Source organism: Pagrus major, chromosome 3, assembly GCF_040436345.1.
Source record: "Pagrus major chromosome 3, Pma_NU_1.0".
NCBI classification, from domain to species: Eukaryota; Metazoa; Chordata; class Actinopteri; order Spariformes; family Sparidae; genus Pagrus; species Pagrus major.
In genome coordinates, this window is record NC_133217.1 from 7,015,654 (window position 1) to 7,038,766 (window position 23,113).

At 43.0% G+C, this 23,113-nt stretch overlaps 1 protein-coding gene across 1 annotated transcript in view; it reads left to right on the forward strand.

Annotated features, from left to right (window-relative positions):
* runx1t1 (RUNX1 partner transcriptional co-repressor 1) overlaps window positions 1-23,113 on the forward strand; it is a 59,032-nt gene that overhangs the window by 26,068 nt on the left and 9,851 nt on the right. The window contains exons 2-5 of the mRNA XM_073463150.1: window positions 10,203-10,340; window positions 12,398-12,639; window positions 15,142-15,231; window positions 19,628-19,809. Of these exons, the coding sequence (XP_073319251.1) occupies window positions 10,203-10,340; window positions 12,398-12,639; window positions 15,142-15,231; window positions 19,628-19,809 (652 nt within the window). The remainder of the gene's footprint in view (window positions 1-10,202; window positions 10,341-12,397; window positions 12,640-15,141; window positions 15,232-19,627; window positions 19,810-23,113) is intronic.

Consider the following 23,113-nt stretch of genomic DNA (forward strand, 5'->3'; position numbering starts at 1 on the left):
CCCCAAAATAAATGATGAACCTGAAGATGAGCAGAATATGTCTCCTTTAAATATGCTGCTACACTACTAATCCACAATCACACAACAGATACAGAAAGTAGAGCCATGTGTTGTCAGCATTAGGATGTGTGTCAAGTGTTTTGTATGAGTCCATCTCCGCTGGCGTGGAGTCTTGCCTGGGAAAACACCCAGATCCATTTGGGTTCACTTGGCTCTGTGTCAGCATGGCATCAGAAATGAACCAAACTGTATACAGAAAGCGATTTTCAATAGCCTGGCGTCTATCACATGGCCAAAACATGGCTCACATCCAATTTGTGTTGCCCTGTTTTTTCCAAAAGAGCAACAGTTCTATTATTTTTTTTGACATCATAATGGTAATGACAGGCCATCTTTATATAAATAAACAATGCTTTTGATAGAGTTTTCTAAATATGTTGAGCCCTGCTGTGGAAAAATCACGATGACGGCAAATGTGTTTCTAGTTCAGCTCTCCCTCTTTCTGTCACACTGTACATATCCTCATGTTTTCTTTACCTTTACCTCTCCCTGACCCACTTCTTTCCCTCCTCCACCCTCTCTCTGTGTTTTTTTTTTTCCACCACCCATTCCCGCAGCCTGTCTTTATTTTACAAGACCCCGTAGTTCAATTTTGCCTGGCAACAAGATGTGGCAGGAATCGGTTCGATTTGAGAGGACGCGTAACGGGCACTGTGAATCATTTTTATTGTTCCTTAACACTTGCTTCCTCTCTCTCTCTCTCTTTCTCTCTCCCTGCAAGAGAGACTTCATTTCAACAGATGGGTAAAACAGACATTACTATAAATCTATTTTTTGAAAAAGAGTAAAGGAATCCTAATGTTGTACGCCACATATGTTTTACTGTCCAGCGTGTGTGTGTGTGTTCATGTAGTCTGAGGTGTTTTGCAGGATTTGTGTGTTTAGTTTATGTACTGTTGTGTTTGTGTGCATATGTGCATGCGTGTGCAAATGAATGTTTGTGTGACAGAACAGATGGTGTTCAGACCTTTATGTGCGATTGAGAAATCTCCTTATGTCTTTGCTGGCTTGACAAAGTGTAAACACACGATGTTACACTGAGAGGAAAATACAGATATGGTGAGGGACTGTCAACACTGATCAGGAGCGATGCTTTAGTGCTGTATTGTACCATCACGCTTTCACTCTAACAGTCTCATATTTATGCTATCAGGGAAAGATTGTGTCCTAATTAGTTGAAATGGAGACAAAATACACTTGAAAGTGAAAACATTAAGCTTAATGATAAAGGAAAACATTCATTCTGGACACTGAAGTATCTCTGCATATACTTCTGCATCGTTGTTAGTTGTATTCTTATATTATAAATTGTTATTGGGTGTTTTTAATCTAAAAAAAAAATTAAAATTATCATGCACTTAAGGTAAATATACTCACATACAGTGACCGTTAACCCCAACATTCTCCAGTATTAAGGAGAAACTCAAGCCTTTCCAGTGATCCATTGTTCAGATTGCCAGATGGAGCATATTTCTACTCTATAAATGGTGGTTGGAGAGGAAAAATGATATGATATTCAATGAGTGGATCCCATTAAACTATTAAACAGCTCCACCAGCTGGCCAGTCAGGACAACATTAGGTCGTAAAAGTACACAATTTTTGTTTTCTTCTAGTCACTAATGCATTTAAAACATGCTCTTCAGCACAGGTTATCTGATAATGTGTACCTGAACTGCTCACAGAATTATGCCAATCATGTCATCAATATGTAAAAACTGACCACCTGTTGAATTCATGCTCAAAACAAATAGACGGAGGCATTTCCCTAGAGGAACCGCTAAATGCTGCTAATTGTAGCTGCCATTACACGGCTCGTAGCTCAGATAGCTGTGCAGCTAGCAGTCCAAACCAGGAGCTCAGAGAACTGGGGGGACTGTTGGTGTTTGCACCACTAGCACAGGAGCTTTAGACTGGGATGGGTTGGGGCTACCTGGTTAGCATGCCAGCTTCAGCATATATCTTTGCAACACAATACATAGACGTCATACTGTCAGAACTGTTATTCACATTCTGTTGATCATTTTACTTAACTTTTTAATGTTTTCAAATAAAATTTCTTAAATATCGCACCTTTAATTTAATAGAACAAGTATATTTTAAAAATCAAAATACACATAAGAGCGAAGAGGGTCGAGTTTGAAGGTAAGAGAAGGCCGTGCACCAGTGTTTGAAAGGTGATAGAGACTTAAAACTTTCTGGTAACCTGTGATCAAATTGTGTAATGTGTAAAGGAATGATATTAGTATTAAATTTATGCTGATTTCTTGAAAAACAAGGCACACACTGGCATGTTGAAACTACATCACACTGTGCCCAAAGTCCCTGCATCATTTACTGTAATGTTGCTGTGAGAGGAGATGAAGCAGCAGCCAGCAGAAAACAGGAAGCTTCAGTGTTCAACGTGTGTTCACCAGCGAGTGTTCACAGCGGGGAGGAGTGAAGACAGGAGGAGGGATAGAAGGTTGTGAGAAAACAGAGGAGAGATGAAGAGATACGAGAGGGAAAAAAAGCGAGGGAAAAAGTCCCAAAGGGACACATAGATGGTGGCGCTGCCCTCCTCCGCATCCTGCATCTGCTGGGGAGGGAGATAAATAAGATGATGGAAATTAGATCCATGTTTGTGTGTGTGTGTGTGTGTGTGGGAGAGAGAGTTGTGTTGTTTTGTTTGCAATTTGTGCATGCATCCTTGCAGCTGTGTATGCACTGGTGTGTGTATGTATTTGTGTGTTTGTGGTAGGGCGTTGCATCCATACATCTTCTTGACAAGCGGGTGGAGTTTGATGGGACATGCTCGGCATACTGCTCCATCTGGCTACCGATGACTCTCTGTGTGTGTGTGTGTGTGTGTGTGTGTGTGTGTGTGTGTGTGTGTGTGTGTGTGTGTGTGTGAGCATGGTCTAGAGGAGAGGGATGATGAGAAGAGAAGAGGGGTTACTACACTTGCATACCGATAGATTTCTCTTGTTTCTCTCCGTGTACTCGGTCTGAATCTCAATCGTCTCACCTGTCCCTCAACTCTGTTCTTTAACACATCTGTCCTCTCTCGTTCTCTCCATTTATCTCTCTCCTGTGTCCCCTCTCTCCCCACATCTGTACGCAGCACACAGAGCAATCACCACAAGCCACTATCACACCAGCGCTGTATCGCTTCATCTATTCCATTACCTTTCTGTCCCGCTCCCTCTCTTCACACATTATTCTGTACTCCCTCTGTGTGTGTGGTGTGTGTGTGTGTGTGTGTGTGTGTGTGTGTGTGTGTGTGTGTGTGTGTGTGTGTGTGTGTTGGTATAACACACCCAGAGGCACCATTTTGCACAGACACTGGCATGTTGTGGACATTAGTGCTCAATTCACAGGCTTCCCGCGGCGTCACTGCATCACGGTTCTCACTTCAACACCTACATATCAATGTGAGCGCCGACAGTATTATGCACGTCTAGATGATGTGTTTGCCTGCGTGTGCGCGTCCATAAGCGGGTCAGCCTATATGCATTTTTCCATTTAACTCCATAATGATGATATCTTATGTCTGACTAATACAATCTTGCGCTCACACAGGCGACGCCGGCGCACCGTAAATTGTTTATGTCACAGCCACCAACTCTGGAAAATTCACCCAGCGTGATTGAAATCCATTGTCGTTTTGAAGAATGGGATTTGCCTGTGTGAAGTACTCTCGAGTGGCATATTACTGCCACTGTTATCACATCATTTTCTGGGTCTCCAACTGCACGATCGCAGAGCACGCATACACCCGTGCAAACACACACACACACGGCGGCAGTTCTAGCTTATGAAGTGTGTAATTGAGATTGCTTGACTCTATCTCCTGATGATAGACTTTGGAGTCATTGTAGCCTCCATGAATAATCTAAAATATCAAGGTTAGGCAACGCTGTCCCCATTTCACAAGGTGATTTCAACACGAAATGACCTCATAGCTGTGTGTGTGATGATGAAATGTATAAGCTTCTGATACAACATTGTATTTTTCGCCTGGAGTTGTGGGTTAGCAAAGTCCTCTCTGTAACATATTGAACTGTTTCTCAGGGACCGCATTCCTTCTAGATATCGTTCATTGCAACAACCTTGTTTTAGGCGAGTGATGTAACTCTCATGTAAGGCGTGTATCAAAAGTCAGCGGGGGATAAAAATCTCCTTTCTTTGAGCTCGGCTGGAAGAGAAGTGCGAGCGAGAGGGGGAGAAAAGGCGAAGAAAGAAAGAGAGATTTTGCAAACATTGGGGATCACGTAATCATGGACGATGCAAACGGGTGATGTAAGCGTGAAGACATCCTTGTGAGTGGCAGGTGGTAGTCCCGGGTTCTGCCTCATTTCTAGGATCGGCCTCTGAGTCGGAGGGATAGATTGTAAGGAGATTAAAGAAGCAACAAATAAGAGCAAATCAACTTTTATGTCTTTTTTTTTAACAGGGAGCCTTTGAGAGCATGTTTGGAGAGATGTGAGGGCGGTTAGAGTATTCAAATCCTGACAAAGGGTATGGTAAAGACTAAAATATGTGGTTTATGTGTACTACCAGTCATTTGAAAGATGATTAACAAAATAGGAACAAAGAAAAAACACTTCACTCGATTACTTTTCTCAAATCTTTGCTTTATTCCTGTGAAATATGGAGGATCAGTCGACTTAAAGGTGCACTACCTAGTTTTGGGGAATACATTTTAATCAGAAGATCTGAGAAAGATCTTCATTGGCTGACTTGTTTATGCCTAAACAAACTACATAAACAAACTCTTTCGTTTTCATGACTGAATAAGCTGAATAAACAAACCAACCTTAAAGGACAATTCAGTTTCATGCTTTTTTACTTTGTTTATATTTGGCAGACCCTGCCACCTTTCTAGCTTCAAACAGTGTTTTGGGGACCTTATTTTCCTCACAGCTTCTTTATTCAGTTATGGAAATGATAAATATTTCTGAGTTTGTATTATTACCTCATTAATATTGTAAATATTACAATTCTGAGTTTGAATATTTTCTCCAAATCTACATAGTTCCCCTTGAAGACTGTTGAAAATAAAACAAGGGAACATCACTTTTTCAGCTCATATGCAATCTGTGTTCTTCAGAAGCCGAAACTGTTGTGAACAAGTGGTTTATACCAAAAGATTTCTCACTACACAGCACTGCAACAGCACTTCTATTATAAATGTAATCCGTACTTTATGTAGACAAAGCAATACAACCTCACCCCTCCTGGGAGCTCATCATTCAGTCAGATATCAGTGTAATTACCTTTGACATGTACAATATGATAGCAGAGTAGCAATATACCAACTACATTTAATGAGGCATCACTACAGCCCTGATATTCTCCTGGGTTTGACTCTCATTCAGACCACTCAGACTACAAATATTTGCGCTAAGAGCTCCTTCACGATGCTTCAGATAAAACCGCACAGCGAGTGGCTGTTGTGAGGCATTAATCACTGTCATCCATAGGCATGAACGTCAATAGGTTTGGCACCTCCGCCTGCGTAGAGTGCGCAAGTGAATCAACACGCATTTGAAAGGCCTCTCTACTGTTCCTTTATAGCTAATTGCAGCCTCTTCAACAACCGTCCTCATCCTCTCCGATCCATTAATTCCTGGACAACAGCACTTCTGAGAAGTCGTAAAGCGAGTTAGGCAAAGTCAAAGCACTCATCGCCCGCTTTCCATTAAAGCTCCGCACATCAATACCTGTCCGGTCCTGGAATACCATCCATCGGGCGGCCGCAGATCTGCTGCCTCGCCTCAACTACGTAATAGTAACGGGGCTAATAAATGGACAATAGATGTGCATTAAGTTAAGCCATTAACTTTTAACAGATGTATTAGACTGGAGGAGACGCCCAACTTTGTTTTCAAGGTTGTTTAAGGTTGCATGTGTAGGTGGTGTTTTTTGAATTGAATTATGCATGAGGCAGCGAGCACTTGCTCTTGTTCTGTCTTGCTCTGTTGCTGCAATGAAATGAGGGCTCGTCTGACTGTCATCCGCACATACAGTACATTCTTGTATTTTAAAATATGCATGCTATATTAGCTCACACACCAGAAGCTGTTTTCAGTAGTGTGCTCCAGTTGTAAGATGTATTTTTATTTTTCCCAGAGACTGGGAAAATTACATTGCAGAGCAAGTATTGCTATTGATTCAAGTGGCATAGTAACCGCTGAGTGAATGTTCGGATGCAGCCCTCGTTGGTAAGTATGAAGCCATCGATTTGATTCTGCGTATATGCTTTGCGGTGCTCTCAATCATATCAGAAACAGAGAAGATGCTGCTTATAAATCACAAAGATGTGAGAGAGCGAGAGCATGTCGTTGCCCGGGTCCATGTGCATGGATTTGCCGTGTACATGCATTTCACACTAGTTCATTCTTTATCCTACATCTTCTTCCCTTAAGGGGACTGTGGAGTTTCAGATGCTTGCAGGGTTTATGTTTCTCTCATCTCCACACGACGACTTGCCATCCAATCATAGCACTGACCCGGGTGTTAATCCCCAATTACAAGCCCGTAACCAAACTCATCTTTTCATGCTGCCGCAGGGCTCGCAGCACCGCTCAGGAGTTCAGGTGCATCTTGAGGCCAGACCTTTGTGCTTTTTTTAACCCCATTTCTGTATTTCACATCATACTTCAAATTGACTTTTAAAGTCAACAAATGTTGAATTTTGGCAAAAGCATTTTTACACTCCAAGGAATGATGCCCCTTAAAGCGCCCCACATTGCTGCTTTGAATTGATTCATTTTTAAAAGGGATTATGTTGAATGCTCTGCACTCTGGGGACAGCTGGAGGTCAGCATCTGATTTCAAATTCTATTGTGAGTCGTTTACTTGATCCATTCTGCTATCTTGTCACAAAGATTAAGGTAATTACGAGATGATTTGGCTCCTAATTTGACAATAGATCACGTGAACTTGGCCAAAAATCACCACCCAATTAGAAAAGCCAATATACAGAACGAGCGAAAGTATGAGCTCAAAGCTCCAGTGAAACAGGATAAGTAGAACCATGTGTGATACAGTAACTTCTCTCTATTTAGCTTGGGCTCGTTAAGTATATACATGCAGGGTCTTTGTGTTTGACTGGAAAATGATGAATTACCTTGGGCCCTGTCACCCGCTCGTCTTTTTTAATGACCTTGTATTTTGGTAGATCATATTTTAGGCAGGCGCACAGGATATGATAGCTGGCAGCCAGAGGTAAGAGTATATGTTTCCACGAGCTTCTCTGCTATATCCAGAGTTTATAAAATAAATAGTCGTGTCCAGACTTTTTTTTACTGCGGTGAAATTAGAGTAGTAAACCTTTCTTAGTCTGGCCAGGTCGGGAGGATCGATGGAAAGGTTGTATGTGTGTGTGTGACAGAGAGCGAGGAGGACAGTCGCTCTGTTCTCTCCATCGTCTCTTCACATTGACTCTTCTTTCACCGCCATTCCTCTTTTCTCTGCTTTCCTAATCACTCTGCTTTTTTCCGCTAATCTCTGCTCTGTACCCATTCATGCTGCTCTCTGCAGTATATCCCTCTGAGATTCAGCCCTAGGTGGACCCATCCCAGTAACTGTGAAAGGTTAAGGCATTAGGTCTGTTTCTCTGTCTGCTGGGAGCCTGATGAATCCAAACTTCCCAGTGACTTTATCAGGCGGCCCCTCCCAGGACGGCTCCAGAGAGTGTGTGGTTACTAAGGGACAGTCAGCTGTGGTTAGCAGGGAGATAATTGGTCCTCTGATAGTGTCAGACTGTAAGAGGTGGGTTCTGTTTGCCTTTAGGATCTTTGGAAGCTTCTGCAAACACAGTGTGTATGACAGTGTAAGCATGGCAGTGTCAGTCAGTGATATGGATAGACCAATTATCAGCTGGGCCATTGGCCTTTGGAACTGATGTTCTGATTATTGTTGTTTTTTTGTTTTTTTGTCTAATTCATAATAAAATAAAATGATTTAAGAAAGCACTACTGTTGCTCTGATGCAGCTGCCACACTCCGTCTGTAGTCACCACTGAGATTCATACACTACAGTGTTGTTCAATCCCAGCCCTGCAAGTTTTAGAAGCTTCACACTGATTCAGATGAATGGGTTGTAATCAGGCTTCAGCAGAGCTTGATGACGAGCTGATCATTTGAGTCATGTGTGCTGGAGCAGGGACACATCTCAAACACGCCGGGCTCCAGGGATATCTGTCTAACTGAAGAATACAAAATACTCCTAAACAGACAAACTTCAGGAATTTTGTATTTATTAAATGCATTGTGGTGTGAGTTTCACAGAATTTGATGCCATATCAGTGGCAACGAAAGATATCAGATAAATGAAGTGGAGTAATAGTACAATATTTGCCTCTAAAATGTAGTGTAGTGGAAGTATAAAGTACCTCAAATATTTGATTACTAATAATCAGTATCGGCCGTGAACAGCCACATTGGTTAATCCATGTCAGGGAGTTATTTCTAAAAATTTCATTGTGGTATGAGCTAACACAGCTTTTAGGCTCGTTAAAAGAAATTAATCTTCACTTTCATGTATGTCACAGTTCTTCTAACTAAACCTTTAAAGCTCAGAGGCTAATCATGACTGCTCCTGAACATGTTAAAGTTTGCGCCGTGATCACTATGTCACATATCGTTTCACTCATTCACATCGTATTCCCCCTGCCTGTTTCTCAACATGTAGAGTTAAACAAAACCTAACCTGAACGTTGAGCCCGGAAACGGAGCTATATGGAGCCCTCTGCGCTCAGGCTTCCACTGACATCTCCATCTCTCACTCGCCTGCCTGCCTGCTAAAGCCGAGCCGGCATGACTAAAATACTTAGTCACAGTGCACCTCGGCGGCAGCAGCCAGCCGGAGTGCTACTGAGAGAGTTCGGGCCTAGCTAACAGGCTTAGGCTATCCTGTCTCTTTCACATCAGTATTTCTCTTTCATTTCACCTCATCTTAACACTATGGAGCCAAGCGGAGGAGGTGGTGAAGACACTTGGAAACACAAATAATGAGAGAAAATACGCAAAAAAACATTACATTTCATGTAAAATATAAGCTTAGATACTAGGGTGTATATTCATCTTCTCTAGGCTCATGAAAAAAAAAAATGTGTGACACCTTTTTTCTGGAACATGCACCCTGATTACAGCTTTATGTCTTTACCGCATGCGTGTGTGTGTGTTTGAGTCAAAGCACATGCCCACTCCTTGATTACAGCTGTATGTTCCCAATGTCACAGATAATACCTTTGTTTCTCTTGCAGCTCCTCCCTTCCCTCCTCTCTTCTGTCTTTCCTTTCATTTCTCTCCCTCCCTCTCTCTTCCCCTTCTGGCCACAAACACGCTTGATAGCGGTCTGTTAACTCTGCGATAGGCTCGTTGCCGCTATTGCTGAGGGAAGTTGTATATCTCATCCTGCAGCCCTCGCACCAGTGAAAGACTCTGATAGTGTCTTGTTGTTCTCGTACATTTGACAGGCAAGTCATCAAAGAAAATGTCTGGTTTTTGATTAATATTTTATCTTTGAAAGTAGTATCATGTAAAATCAAAGGTGGAGGACAAGTTAGCAGTTAGTTTTTCTGTGTGTTTTTGTTTTTAAATTACTTCATTGAGTAGTTGCTTTTCAGCCACTGAACAGATGTGATATAGTATCCAGAGATACAAGCATTAGGGCAGTGTGTGTGTGTGTTGTGTGTGTGTGTGTGTGTAATGAGCACTGCAGTCGTTAGCAGGGGGGTGGGGGGGGGGGGGGGGGGGGGGGGGGTGCCGTGTCGCCGTTCTGTACAGCGGGCATGCAGGATGGCACAGATGGTGGTGGAATGAGAGGCGTACTCGCTGCAGATTTACGCTCCTCTCTCGGGTGTCTGTCTGTGTGTCTGTGCGTCGCTCTCGTTCCTCATTTGACAGTCTGAGCATATGCATCAGTGTCACTGTGGCAAGACGCGCAGGCATATGACGTGGCGAGCCATCTATTTCCAGAACTGGTCTGTCTGGTGCACCTCGCAGGTGCTTTGTTATCGAATTAAATCCTGCTGCTGTTTGAGTGCAGATTATAATATATTATAATTCACACAGATGTGGGGTGTTGTTTATTTTTTCAGCTTGTTATGTTTTGGTGTATAATTCTAATAGTCTTTTGCTTCTCTTCCTTCAGATCGCACTGGGAAGCACTCCACCATGCCCGACTCACCTGCGGACGTCAAGACACAGTCCAGGTTGACCCCCCCTACTATGCCGCCCCCACCCAGCACGCAAGGAGCACCCCGCAACAGCTCCTACACCCCCACCACATGTGAGTACAGATATGGGCAAATATTGTGCTACATAAACCATTTTCTTTGTAAATGTCATCATTAAGTTTATTGTTTCAGTTACACTCATGCAGACACAGCATTTTCATGGGCCACAAGACCTCTGGCCCTTATGTCAAGAGTTCACAGCAGTGTCGTATGCAAAATACAATAGTGGTTGTATCAACATATACAATGTGATTCTCAACTGTAAATCAACTCCAATTACAACTTCAGGCACCCATGAAAACAGAGCAGATATAAATTAATTCACACATTGGAAAACAGCAGGGTTGGGTAGGTACAGTCGGCCTTCTGGTGTTTCAGTGGACAGAAAACCTTTATGTCTTAACAAGGCTTTTATTGTGAAACATTTGCAGGACGGTGTTCTGGAAGACTCATCTCTGTCATATGTTCTCCAGTTTCACTCGGCTGCAGTCTTATTTCATTTATAATTTTAATCATAAACTTTAGGAAAAGTTAAGTTGAATGATTGTGAGAAATAAAAAACAAGATGTGTCACAGTTGACATGATGGACTATAGTGCTGCTACGCTCTCATTCATGGGCTCTCATTATGTTCCTTTTTGGGGCGGCTGCGTTACGTGCGACAGCTGGTGGTGAAATTCGGTACTACCTGTCCGGTCCGGTATTAAGCCTCATATCAAACAAGTTAGAATTTTTTGCCCAGCCCAAGAGGACAGTCTTGATATATCTGGGTGAAATCCAAAAATAACCTACAGACCATCTTGTGAGGTAATCATCACAATCTTCGAACTTGGCCTCAACTACACACGTGTAAAGTTTTGTGACTGTACCTTGCAGGGTTATTAAACTATCACACTGACAAAAATATGCCTACAGACAGACAGACGTATAAACGCCTGGCAAAATACTCAAAACTGACTCACAAGGTGAGCCAGCTGACACTGCCACAGCTGTTAAAAATGAAAACGGCATCATCATCACAACACCATCTTAACAAGTTGTATTGAGCCTTTTCCAAATAGCAGTCATTCCAAACAACTCACCCAACAAGTTCATTAACGCCCACGCTTGCAAACCGTTGGAGCTCTGCCATGACGTGCACATAGCCTGTGACAAGCAAATTACACCCTGGTATTCACTTAGAAGTGCATACTTAACCACTTGCATGGAGAGCACTAGAATCAAAGAATCGAAGGCCCCATGGTTCAAAGTGCTCACAGCACTCAAGTCTGCATTAGTAGTGCTGGTTCTCTGCAACAGAGGCAATATTTTGTTCTCCTTCAATCACTTGTAAACTCCTTTTCTTCATCTCTAGGATTTACTTTCTCCTTCTCGTTGTATCTGTCTGTCTCTCTCTGTCTGTTGCACTCCACAATTAACATCAGGGCTTCCGTGCGATGAGAGAGGAAAGGCCCAGCTCTCTCATTACGCATGCCGAAGGTTTTAACAAAGCAGTATGCTTTGATTTCCACCCGACGTAATTGTTACCAGATGCAGTTTGAGTATCTCGTCTCTCTCCTCACTTTACAGTGGCGGCTTTGGACGGCGGCCAGAGGGGGAGTGAGTGGATCACTAGTCAAAACCTAATCTCATTAGAGAGAATGCTTTATGCCGCCCTGTATCTCTTTGTACACCAACTCCCCCAACACACACATGCTCCCGTGCTCCGGCGCAACGGGTGGCAGTGGAGGGGGGGAGGGTTACACTGTCCCTGCTTGTTTAGACTGCACGGAAGGAGGGAAAGGGAGAAGGGGGTGCAGGGAGGCAACATGTCTCAGAAATATGTTTTTTTATGGGAGGATGCCACAAAGGATCAAACGAGCCTTGATGATTGGAAACAAATGTTGAGGATTGTGAATGTTTTCAGGGGAATGTAAATCATTTCAGATCGGCGGTTAGGTCTCAATGAAGCTGACGTATGTTGTTTCCTTTGTTGGCCGTTCATGGTTTTTAGATTTTTTTATGATTTGTGAATAGTAAGAGTGAATTCGATGTTACTTTTGAACAAAAAAGAAAAAGACTGTGCTCTCTTTTCTCTTAACACCATGTTCTTGTGTCTTTGTCTCACACAGTAACCAATGGCAGCAGCCATTCTCCTACGGCGCTCAACGGCGCTCCATCTCCCCCAAACGGCTACAGCAATGGTCCCAGCTCCTCCTCCTCCTCCTCGCTGGCCAACCAGCAGCTGCCGCCGGCCTGCGGCGCGCGACAGCTCAGCAAGCTCAAGCGCTTCCTCACGACCCTACAGCAGTTTGGCAACGACATCTCACCTGAAATTGGCGAGCGGGTCCGCACGTTAGTGCTCGGACTAGTGGTGAGTGGCTACTGTGGATGCGAGCTTCAGTTCAAAGGGCTCACGGAGGGAAAGTTGATACCGGGCCTTGAGTTAGCGGGAATAAGTGAATCCATTCAAGGTCTATTTGAGAGTAATTCTTAGCATTTGTTCAGCAGATGGAAGGGGTTTAGTGAATTAAAAAGTTTAAATAGTGTCAGGTTGGTTGTCAGTCACAGGGATGAATGCTTCAAATACTTTGAAAAACTTATGACTGATTATGAAAACCTCAGGGGTTTTTTGCTCATGTGTCAGAAAGCTCACCCATCTGCTCTTTCAGGCATAAGTGTAAAATAAACACTTGCAGATCTCTGCCTCCAGGACTGACATCCATCAGCACAATATTCAGTGAAACACAATACCTTACAAAACAAAGGCGGTCCTCTGGGACACAGAATAACATCAAACCAGGAGACTAACGTCATTATGCACCTGATCCACTTTGGATTTAATTGCATTACATTTATTTAAGTACAAATACAACACGCAACAACATGGAAAACCAGAGGCAGCACAGGGAGATGATGATTAGACTTGTTATTCTAACATCAAACTCTCTAAGACGGTGCTTGTGTCTGACAACCTCAGATGCACTTCTTCTTCTTCTTGAGTTTGTAAATGTTGCGTAGAAGTCAATTAAAACAACGTGGCCTCTAAATATCGGCTCTATTTGTTGGCTATAATTTCACTGATAAATGAATATACACTGCATCCCCAATTCATTTAGCTATTAAATACACATAATTGCAGAAGAAATGATGATTGTAGCTTTAAGAAGACGCACTAATCAAAGCACTACTGATAATCAAACTTCTTATCCAGCATAAAGTGAATATAAACAGGGTGTCATATTCAGGACCTAGATAAGAATGTGCCTGTATTTACTAATAATACAGTATGTAAACAACAAGTGTGCAAAGTATAACAAAAGTGAAACTGAAGAAGTGTTTTCCTCACTGGAGATTTGTGCGTTGGTAATACTGCAGCATACAAATCAAGCCTGCAAACATCAAAATACATTCACCCAACAGAGACTTTATTAGACAGATGTGTTGTGTTTATCTGACACGGTTATCCTGTGAAGGCTGTATAAAATACATGTGCAAAACTAAAGATTTACCACACGTCTACGTGATCTGAGAGAATGTGAGCATATTGAGCAGGGGGAATACAGAAATAGTGATTGAACGTTGTGCAGAAAGGAGGAGGCGGAGGAGATGGAGGGAGGAATTTTTTTAATTAGCCACACAGAGCATAGCCTCCTTTTGGCTTCACTATGTTTATTTTTCTCACCGTCTGCATATGCACATGCCTCTCCTGTGTCGTTTTGGCTTGCGTACCCCCCCCCCCCACACACACACACACACACTCTATCTCTCTCTCTCTTCCCCTCGTCCTCCCTCGCTCAGTGTCTCTCTTTCCTTCCCCCTGCCTTATTGAAAAGAGTGACACCGTTAATTAGCTAGTTGTGTGCTGGGGAGAGGGAAAGAAGGAGACTCGGGAGGTTTCGCTAGCTGTCAAGAACAGCCCCTACGCAATCTGGGCGAACAGATGTAAGGCTGAATGTAACAAAATTCAGGTCTGGGAAATAACGCCGAGAGTGCGGGGAGGAAAAATAATATCTGCTTCTTCTATTTTTTTTTATGTTCTCCGTCTCGCTTGATTTTTGTTTGTATTTTTGCTTGTTATGGAGCAGATTTTCTCCCATGTGCACGCTCACCTTTCTCTCCTTCTCCCCCCCTCTTTCTGCTCTACAAAGTGGGAATGGTTCATGTTGAAAATTAAAAATAGTGTCACCGCTGTCTTGTAAGCCGCAAATATGAGTTACAGGCAGGAAGACGGAGTTTGTTTGGGTGTGGAGGGTTGACAAACTGACACGTATAACCCAGTTATGACCCCCCCACTGTGCCAAACACACACTCATACACTCCTCCTCTTGCAATTATACTAAATGTACCGCTATAAACTGGTGGGATCATGTACTGTAAGGGCTTGCATGGGTGCATACATGTACACGTATACAACGGAAAACATGTGTGCAAACATCCAAATGAATGTCCCAGTGATGGGAACAAAGAAAAATCAGAAAGAAGAAAAACATCCCGAGTGAAGAAATATCTTATGTTATTGGACATAACTCATGAAAGCACTCCAATATTCTTGTCATTAAAGTATAATATGTGCCCTGTGCGCATGTTCATAAAGAGCATGTATGGAGGTTTTAATGAATTTCTCCCTCATGCAGCATACTGTGTGTTTTGATGATGTGTGTATTTGCTTTGTTAATTTAGGATGTGTGTCTTTGTTTTCTGTGGCTCTTCTCGCTGCGGCTTGCCCCCATATGCTTCCTATTACAAAACCCCAAAACATTCACTCCAGGCCAGGATATAGCTTAGCTTCCAATAAGTAATATTATCACTTAATGCCTTCCACATGGATTCATGTGTTTTCTCTCCGTTTTCTCTCCCTCTCCCTCTCCTCCAGAATTCCACGCTAACCATCGAAGAATTTCACTCCAAGCTCCAAGAAGCCACCAACTTCCCTCTGCGACCTTTCGTCATACCCTTTCTGAAGGTAGGCATTTAAATATACATTTGCTGCAGAGCGTTCGCTCGCCCGCCTGATCGACCGAATCTGGAAAACATTTAGCCAGCCCAGATCCAGATGTGCATCCTTATGTTCGTGATTTCTCTCCCTATTTTTGGAGTCTCTCTCCTCCTTGCATCTTTGTCTCTCTTTCTCATATCCATCCCTGACCTGTCTCTTTCCTCCCGCTCGCTCTCTGCAATTTCACAAGAAACTGTTGCTCTCATTCTGTCTCTCATGTCATCTCTTTCTTTCTATTTGCTCATTCTGTCTGTTTCACTCTCCTCCAAGTTAAACAGTGCATAAGTCATTTCAATACTGAGGCTGATCTCACTCTTTTAGGTTCGCTCTGTGTAACCCAAAGCTGGCAACAGATTGTGATTTTTCTGTACGATATTTGAAATGGAAACAGGGGCGCCCCCAGAAATTTTTCATGGGGGGCCAGAGGGGGCCACTGAAAAAAAAATCTGGCCTTTTGGTGGCCAACCCAAGTTTATTTTTTATTATAAAGAGCAATTTCTCTTTCCAGAAATCATCAAGAGGCTAGCTAATCGAGCTAACTAAGCCAGCTCAGCTGAGTAGGACACCATTAATGTTTACATCCCGCGCTTTCAGGAGCATGAGCCTGTCTTCCAGGGGAATATGAACACTTTCTGTGCGGTTGGTGGTTGTAGTTCGGCAGGAACAGAATAGGTCTGTGGATTATCTTGACTAATCCGTTGATGATTTCTGAAAAGACATATTGCTGTTGAGTCTGAATCTAAACTGGGGAACTCGCACCAAAAACAATCTAGATGGATAGATAGCACTGCAGGTAAGAGGAAAAATATGGATTTTTGATGTTTGGGGTGAACTGTCCCTTTATTGCGTACTTGACCAGTGTACAATAAGCAAGATTTTGGCCCACTGACATCCTCTTTCATGTGCTCCTCTCTAGCCTCCTCCACGTCTCTCTCAGTATTGTTTGGTCATCGATTCTTCATCCCACTAAGCCACATTTTCAGCCAGTATTTCCCATTTTCCGCCATTAGCATGGTCTGCTACCACAGGAAGTGCTGCTGTGCCCTTTCTTCAGCCCATTTGTCACCGGTCGCCTTGTTTCACCTCACATCTCACATAAAAATGAAGAGGGATGGTGGTTTTTCTGTCTGTATCTACGAGCGAAACAGGGGCCATTTATGTGCATTAGCACTGTTTGTGTCAGATGGGTGCATATTCTGAATGTGTGCATGATTTGAGGAGCTGAAGCAGCCTAAGATTTGTTTCCAAAGATGACAAACGGGACTGGGGTGTATATTGAGGGATGTACTGTAGAGCAGCAGCAGTTCAGATCATGTTATCGAGTGTAGCTGAGATCAATATCAGTGTGGTGCTGAGAGATGGAGAGCAGGGATGGGCGTAACATTTACCACAGAGCTCATTTGTTTCTATTACACACCTCCGAAAAGGCTCTGTTTTTGTTTTCTCACTTTCTTTTCACTCATTTTTTCCAGTTCCCCCCATCAATCCTTCTTGAGTTCTCCGTCTACCTCTTCCTTTTTATCTCCTCTCTATCTCTCAGCTCTATCTGCGTCTAAGTGACAGGCATGAGGCAAATGTTACTTATGAAAACAAGACAGTCGCTTCTCCCTGAGCACAATATCGTCTCACTTTACTCTGTCTGCACGCGCGTGCGTGTGTGCATTTGCAGATGTGTGCACGTGTGAGCTGACATTCACAAGCCTTTATTACCCTCTGAGGTGCTGCGTGGATGTGGGCAGCAGAAATCGCTCCCACTAGAACTGGCCATTAACGACACAAACAGGGACTTAGTGTCCTCCCCGTCTCCTTCCTCACGCCGCGCTCTTATTTTGAAGTTTTCCTCATCCTTTTTCTTCTTTGACTCACCTTCTCATTTGTTCTCCCTCCATATCTTTATCCCCTTCCTGTCTCTGTTTACTGTTCCCCATCTATCCACCCTCCAGTCCCTCCTTCCCCTCTCCTCTCCTCGCCAGATGGTTAGTGTATCACTGGGATGGCTGCGGAATCAAAGATGCAACTCCTTTTTTTTCTTTTCTCCTCCATCGCTCCTTCTCTGCCTCTCTCTCTCTCCCCAGTCTAATTTTAGTGTCTTCCCACTGCGGGGCCTTTAATGCCAGCTACCATATGGTAGCGGAGAGCAGTTGGAGGTGTAGGGGAGCTTTTATAGGTGCGTCTAAGCACAGCTGCAACAATGCATGTCAGGCCTCAGAGTTTTTCATTACGCTAATGTTAGACCGAGCCGAGCCCTCCTCTTCCACCCCAACCCACTCAACTCCTTTCCCCTTCTCTTAATACTAAACCACAAATTGGTTGGGAGTCTTTACTGGAAGGAGGCAATCATAAACCACACAGCGCCAGTGACGTGATGTGTTGGCGGTACGCCTGCCACACAAGACAACAGGCTTCCAGAGTAACAATGTTTCACTGTTTTCGAGTTAAAGTTGTGCTTTTTTTTTCCAAGTTTGCTCTCGTCTAAGCTGTCAAGTGTTTTGTTTTTTCTTGTGTTGTGCTGAAATGAGAGGAGCGCTGTGAGATGAGGGAATAAACACATTTAGCTTAAGAGAAAGAGGGAAAAGAGAGAGAGAGTCGTGACAGGGAATAATTGAAATAGGACAATATAGACGTGCAACGACTAAGTCACCTAGATTCTCCTCAAACAGCAAATTACACAGAAACAGAAAGTTGATGAAGTGCAGCATATCCTAAACGTGGCATATTCTGAATTGTTTTTTGGCACCGTTTGACAAAATGACAGATCCAGTATTTTCACAATAAATCATCCCGGGTGGGTTTTAGCTGTGGCTGCTGAACACTACTTGAGAATTTTCCCTTTATGCAAGTGCAGATGTTGGTTACCATAAGTGCACGGAAGCAAAGCGCCATACTTTATCAAATGAAAGATGAGCCAGTCTCGTCAGCGCTCTGCATTTCTTGACTCAGTCTTTTTCTTAATGCATCCCACATCTCTCCGGCAATTAGGATGACCTCTAATTAATGAAAGATGAGTTCGGCGGGGTCAAAGCAATCTATTTTACGCTCTTTTTTCAGAGGGTAATTACGATCATAAACTATTAACGGACCATTAACTCAGGCAGGTAAAGCGAAGGCCAGCGCTTGGCATTTCTTTTAACCACAGCCAATTACTGGAGAGGGATTTTTGTATTATTATAAAAACATACTGTACATACCACAAAAAAAAAATCAGGGTTGTGTTTTGTGATTATTATTTCTGTAAGCATTCGTCAAGGACACGATGGGATGGTTAAAGCATACACGTCAGCTAACGTAGGGTGGGATAAAGAGAGGCTGAATAAAAGCTTATAGATTAAAAAACTGGAAAAAAGAATATGAAAAGTAAAAAAAAAAAAAACAAGAGACTTAGAGAGAGATTATCTTCTTGAGGACAAAACAAAGCTTAACAGACCTAAAACTTACAAAGATGGCCCCTCCAAAGGCTCCTGTGATGTACCTCGCCAAAATAGCCCCCACTCTCGTACCGAAACCTGCCTGACGCAACACTTTCATCTTCTTGCTTCAAAACGCACCCCATCAGATGTCTTTGAAGTCAATGCGCACATACCTGCATGACCCTGTAACACCACACAAGAAAGCAGACCCCCTTGTTATGTCAAAGAGATTGAAAATAGCTGCTGTTTCTTTATATAAAATGGACATGGAGACATTTTTTGGGTGTTAATGCAGTCTGGGTCACAGGAAGCGCTGGTGGTTCAGTGGTAATGAGCAAACAGGGGTTAGAAGACATGGAAGAAATGGGATTTGTTACCTCAAATTGGTGTTTTTGGAATGAAAAGATTGAGGAAAAAGCTTTTGTAATAACAATATTAATTCATATTTTTTTCAGGTTTGAATTTGGGGCTTTCTGTGAGATAACACATTTCTTTTTGTTGTTTTTCTTCTGAAAACAAGCTGAGCGTCTAATACATGTTGTAGAGCTTTACATTTTGTCTCAGATCAAAGGGATGCATCAGTCTGGTTGAAATGTCTTTTGTTGAAGTCTGAATCATCAACAACGTATTACATTTTGCACAAGGCCACGAGCAGAACTCGTATATTCCGACTGCATATTTTGCCTTTTAAGAGCTTAAGTTGACTTTGAATACTGAGACATATTATGCTCCTTTTCAGATGCATATTTTTATTTAGTGTTACTACTAGAATAGGTTTACATACTTTAATGCTCAAAAAACTCATATTGTCCAGTGCTGAGTATCTGAAACGCTCTGTTTCAGCTCCTGTCTCTTTAAGGCCCCTCTTCTATTACTTGTATTCATATTTTTGCCAGTGTTGTCTACAACATACTAAACAGTCACTTCACTTTTCCTCTGGCTGTTTCCTCTTGCAGGCTAACCTGCCGCTCCTTCAGAGAGAGCTGCTGCACTGTGCCAGGCTGGCCAAGCAGAACCCCGCTCAGTACCTGGCCCAGCACGAGCAGCTGCTCCTGGACACCAGCACCACCTCCCCAGTGGACTCCTCCGAGCTCCTGCTGGACGTCAATGAGAACGGCAAGAGAAGGACGCCAGACAGGTGGGTGAATCAGAAAGTCAGAATGTTATTTTGCCAGCATGGGAATTATGATGTACCAGCTCCAAACACCGAAGCAGCTCCTCTTTTATTTGATCTCATGCATAAGTCCCTTTGAGTCTGCCTGCATGGCCGTGAACCCAAATATTACTCCACAGACACGAGCTGAGCCAATGCAAGGCAATAGTGTGATGTGTTAATGTATGTATGGGAAGTGTCTGTCAGTGCGCCACTGGGCCTCATGACGTGCTCCGTTGGACATCTCAGCTCCAGGCTCCTGCTCTTAATGGGCCAGAACTGAGGAGAGGAAGAGATGGGAGAAGTAGACCTACACACACACACACACACACACACACATCTTGAGGATAGAAAAAAACCAAGGAAGACAGCTGTGCCTTGATGGAAAGTGTGAACGTGTCGATGAATGTGTATGAATATTCTGTGTATGTTTTTGTTACCTATGCATGCTTGAGTGGATGTGTAAATACACAGTGTGTGCTTCTCTCTGCATCAGTTCAACCCCCCCGCATACTGTACCCCCAGCCAAATCATTACATCCATTTGTTGTCACGGACTTTGGTAATGACTCAATGTTCCCTGCTCTAATGGACAAGCATTGAGACGTGACGTCCAGGAACACACAGCACTGTAAAAACCTATAGTCCTCTCTCCAGCAGCCTTCCCTCAAACCAGCAGAAACGGATACAAGCGCAAAATCCATCCAGACCAATGGCGAGCATGCGCATTCATAAAGATGATTTAATGCGGAAGAGCTGCAATACAATTAAAAGATAACGTCACAGTCTAGATGTAGATTTAAATTAATTATTTTACAAAGGGATTTTACTATACAGAGTAATAAGTTCAGTTACAGATGCATACAAATACAGCATTTTCCAACCCCTGGACAGAAGTTTGTAAGCATTCGTGTTTGTGCCTGTGCTCCGAGCACAATGTGTGCATGGTCTTTTGAAATAAATTCCTGAGGGTCTAAAAAATTTTAATACAGGTAGGGGAGAGGAAAATGTACTTTTTATATTTGCTGAGGGACAAAAAATGCCAAACGCAATATTAATAATTCTCACCTCTCTTTTCCCCCAACAGTCGGATCGGCAGACTTTTTCTGTAATACCTGCATATTTGCAGGCCGTCTAGTGCATGGGGGAGTGAGCTTAGGGGAAAAGGTGTGCGTGTAAATGTGTGTGAGGGAGAATATGTGGAAAAGTAAGTAGGCATCTGTATTCAGTGGAAAAAAAATTGTGTGAATGTTTGTGTGTGTGTGTGTGTGTGTGTATCTATTCAGTGTGAAAGCGTGAGTATGGTTCATGTATGTGCACCTCTGTACATGTTGGGGTGTGTGTGTGTGTGTGTGTGTGTGTGTGTGTGTGTGTGTGTGTGTGTGTGTGTGTGTGTGTGTGCCTGCCTAGGGAGATGGGCTGATAACACATACAGATGAGGCTCCAGCACCAATATGGCTGGCTAAGCACCTCTGGTTTCTGCTTACCTCCGCTCTGTATTCCCTATTATTGGAGCCCTGCATCGGAATATTGGAATTTGAATGGGAATCCTTAATTACAGACAACAATGCACCATCAATGCGTCCTGATTAATACCACGGACTGCAGGAACCAGACTAAGAATATATGAATATGAGAATAAACATACAGTACATATACAGTATAATGTATCTAGCATACATTCTCCAACAAAAGCAGATATTTAAATAATAGCTGGGAGTGCAAAATTACTGGTACCTGTACTCTAATGGCTTGCATAGCAAATTAAGTATAATTCACCAGATTTTCACAGCATGAATTCCATCAACGGCATAGAAAACAACTAAGCCATGCTCAACTCAACGTTCTTATTAAAATAAGTGCTATATTCCAACGGTAATCACTGTTACAGAGTGTTTGGTCAGTAACCCATGTCCTCCCCCTGCACATGCAGAAGAGAAAAGAAACATTTTCTGGTATCCCTGCAGACTTTATCCAATCAGAACAGAGAACTCCATAAAGAGGGGGTCCTGTCTACTCAGGTAAGATGCAGAAAATAGGATCCTCCTGTTCTTGTACCGACACCAGTAATGGCGTAACTGGGTAAGCTACCAATTCCAGTAGTGCTATTGACTACTTATACTACCAAACACGCCAAGTGAAGATAAACGCTTGAAGAAGGAGGCAAAAAGAAAGGAGACGTGCAAGTATGGTGACATAGAAGGCATGGGCCTTTTTCAATTGAGGTACAAAAAAACCCCAAATCTCTCATTCACTATTTGACAATTTGCACATGAATATTTTTTCAATATGAGATGCTTTTTTTGATAATTTCTGAAAACTTAAATCTTGAAATTGGCACATATATTCGCTGTGCATGTATCTACAGTAGCTATATCATGTGTGCACACATCAGTGCATTGTATAGGTGACTGTGAACGTGTGTGCTCCGGTGCCTGTAGATATAAACATTGTTGCAGCAGGAAGGCTGGGGAGATAAGAGTGGTTGGGGGGGGCGGTGGATGGATGAGTCGAGGGAGGCAGCCAGAGACGGACGGATGGAGGGAAAGAGCATATGGAGAGCTGTGGATGAGCATTAGGAGCCCATAAAAACAGCTCATTAAGAAGTTCAATCTGTTCATCGGAGAGAGAGATGGGGAGGAAGAGGAGAGAGGAAGAGGAAAGTGGAGGACTGCAGATGGGGGGGGGGGTTGGCAAGATTTAACTGTGAACTGACAAAGCTGAGAACACACACACAGACACACATGTGCAAGCGTGCGCACACACAATCACACCTGGGCGCATTAATCTTCGGAAGCAGGCGAACAAAAATCCACCTGATCCCCTGGATGCTACTTGAGAGAGTATGTACAATGTGTGTGTGTGTGTGTGTGTGTGTGTGTGTGTGTGTGTGTGTGTGTGTGTGTGTGTGTGTGTGGAGGTTTTCAGTAAATTCCAGGATGATTCCTGGAAAAACAGCCTTTCATTGCAGTTCTTTAGTCTGTTAGCAGGTCAACTCGAGCCTTTACTGCAGCACAAAGAGGAGGAAGAGTTATCCTCATGACATGATTCAAGTTTGGCTTTTGTATGTAACAACTGTAAAAACACATTTTGAATCAGACGTTTTTACAAAGATGGTGTGATATCACCATCACACTGATTTGCGCCTGTGTTCTCTCCTTCTCTCTTATTTTCATTTTTCTACTGATCCACTGTGCCTCAAGAGATCTTTTGTTATATGCCAGGCATTCACTGTAACAAGAATGTGTTGAAGTCTGGTAACAACAGCAAACATCACAGCCGTATTTGGT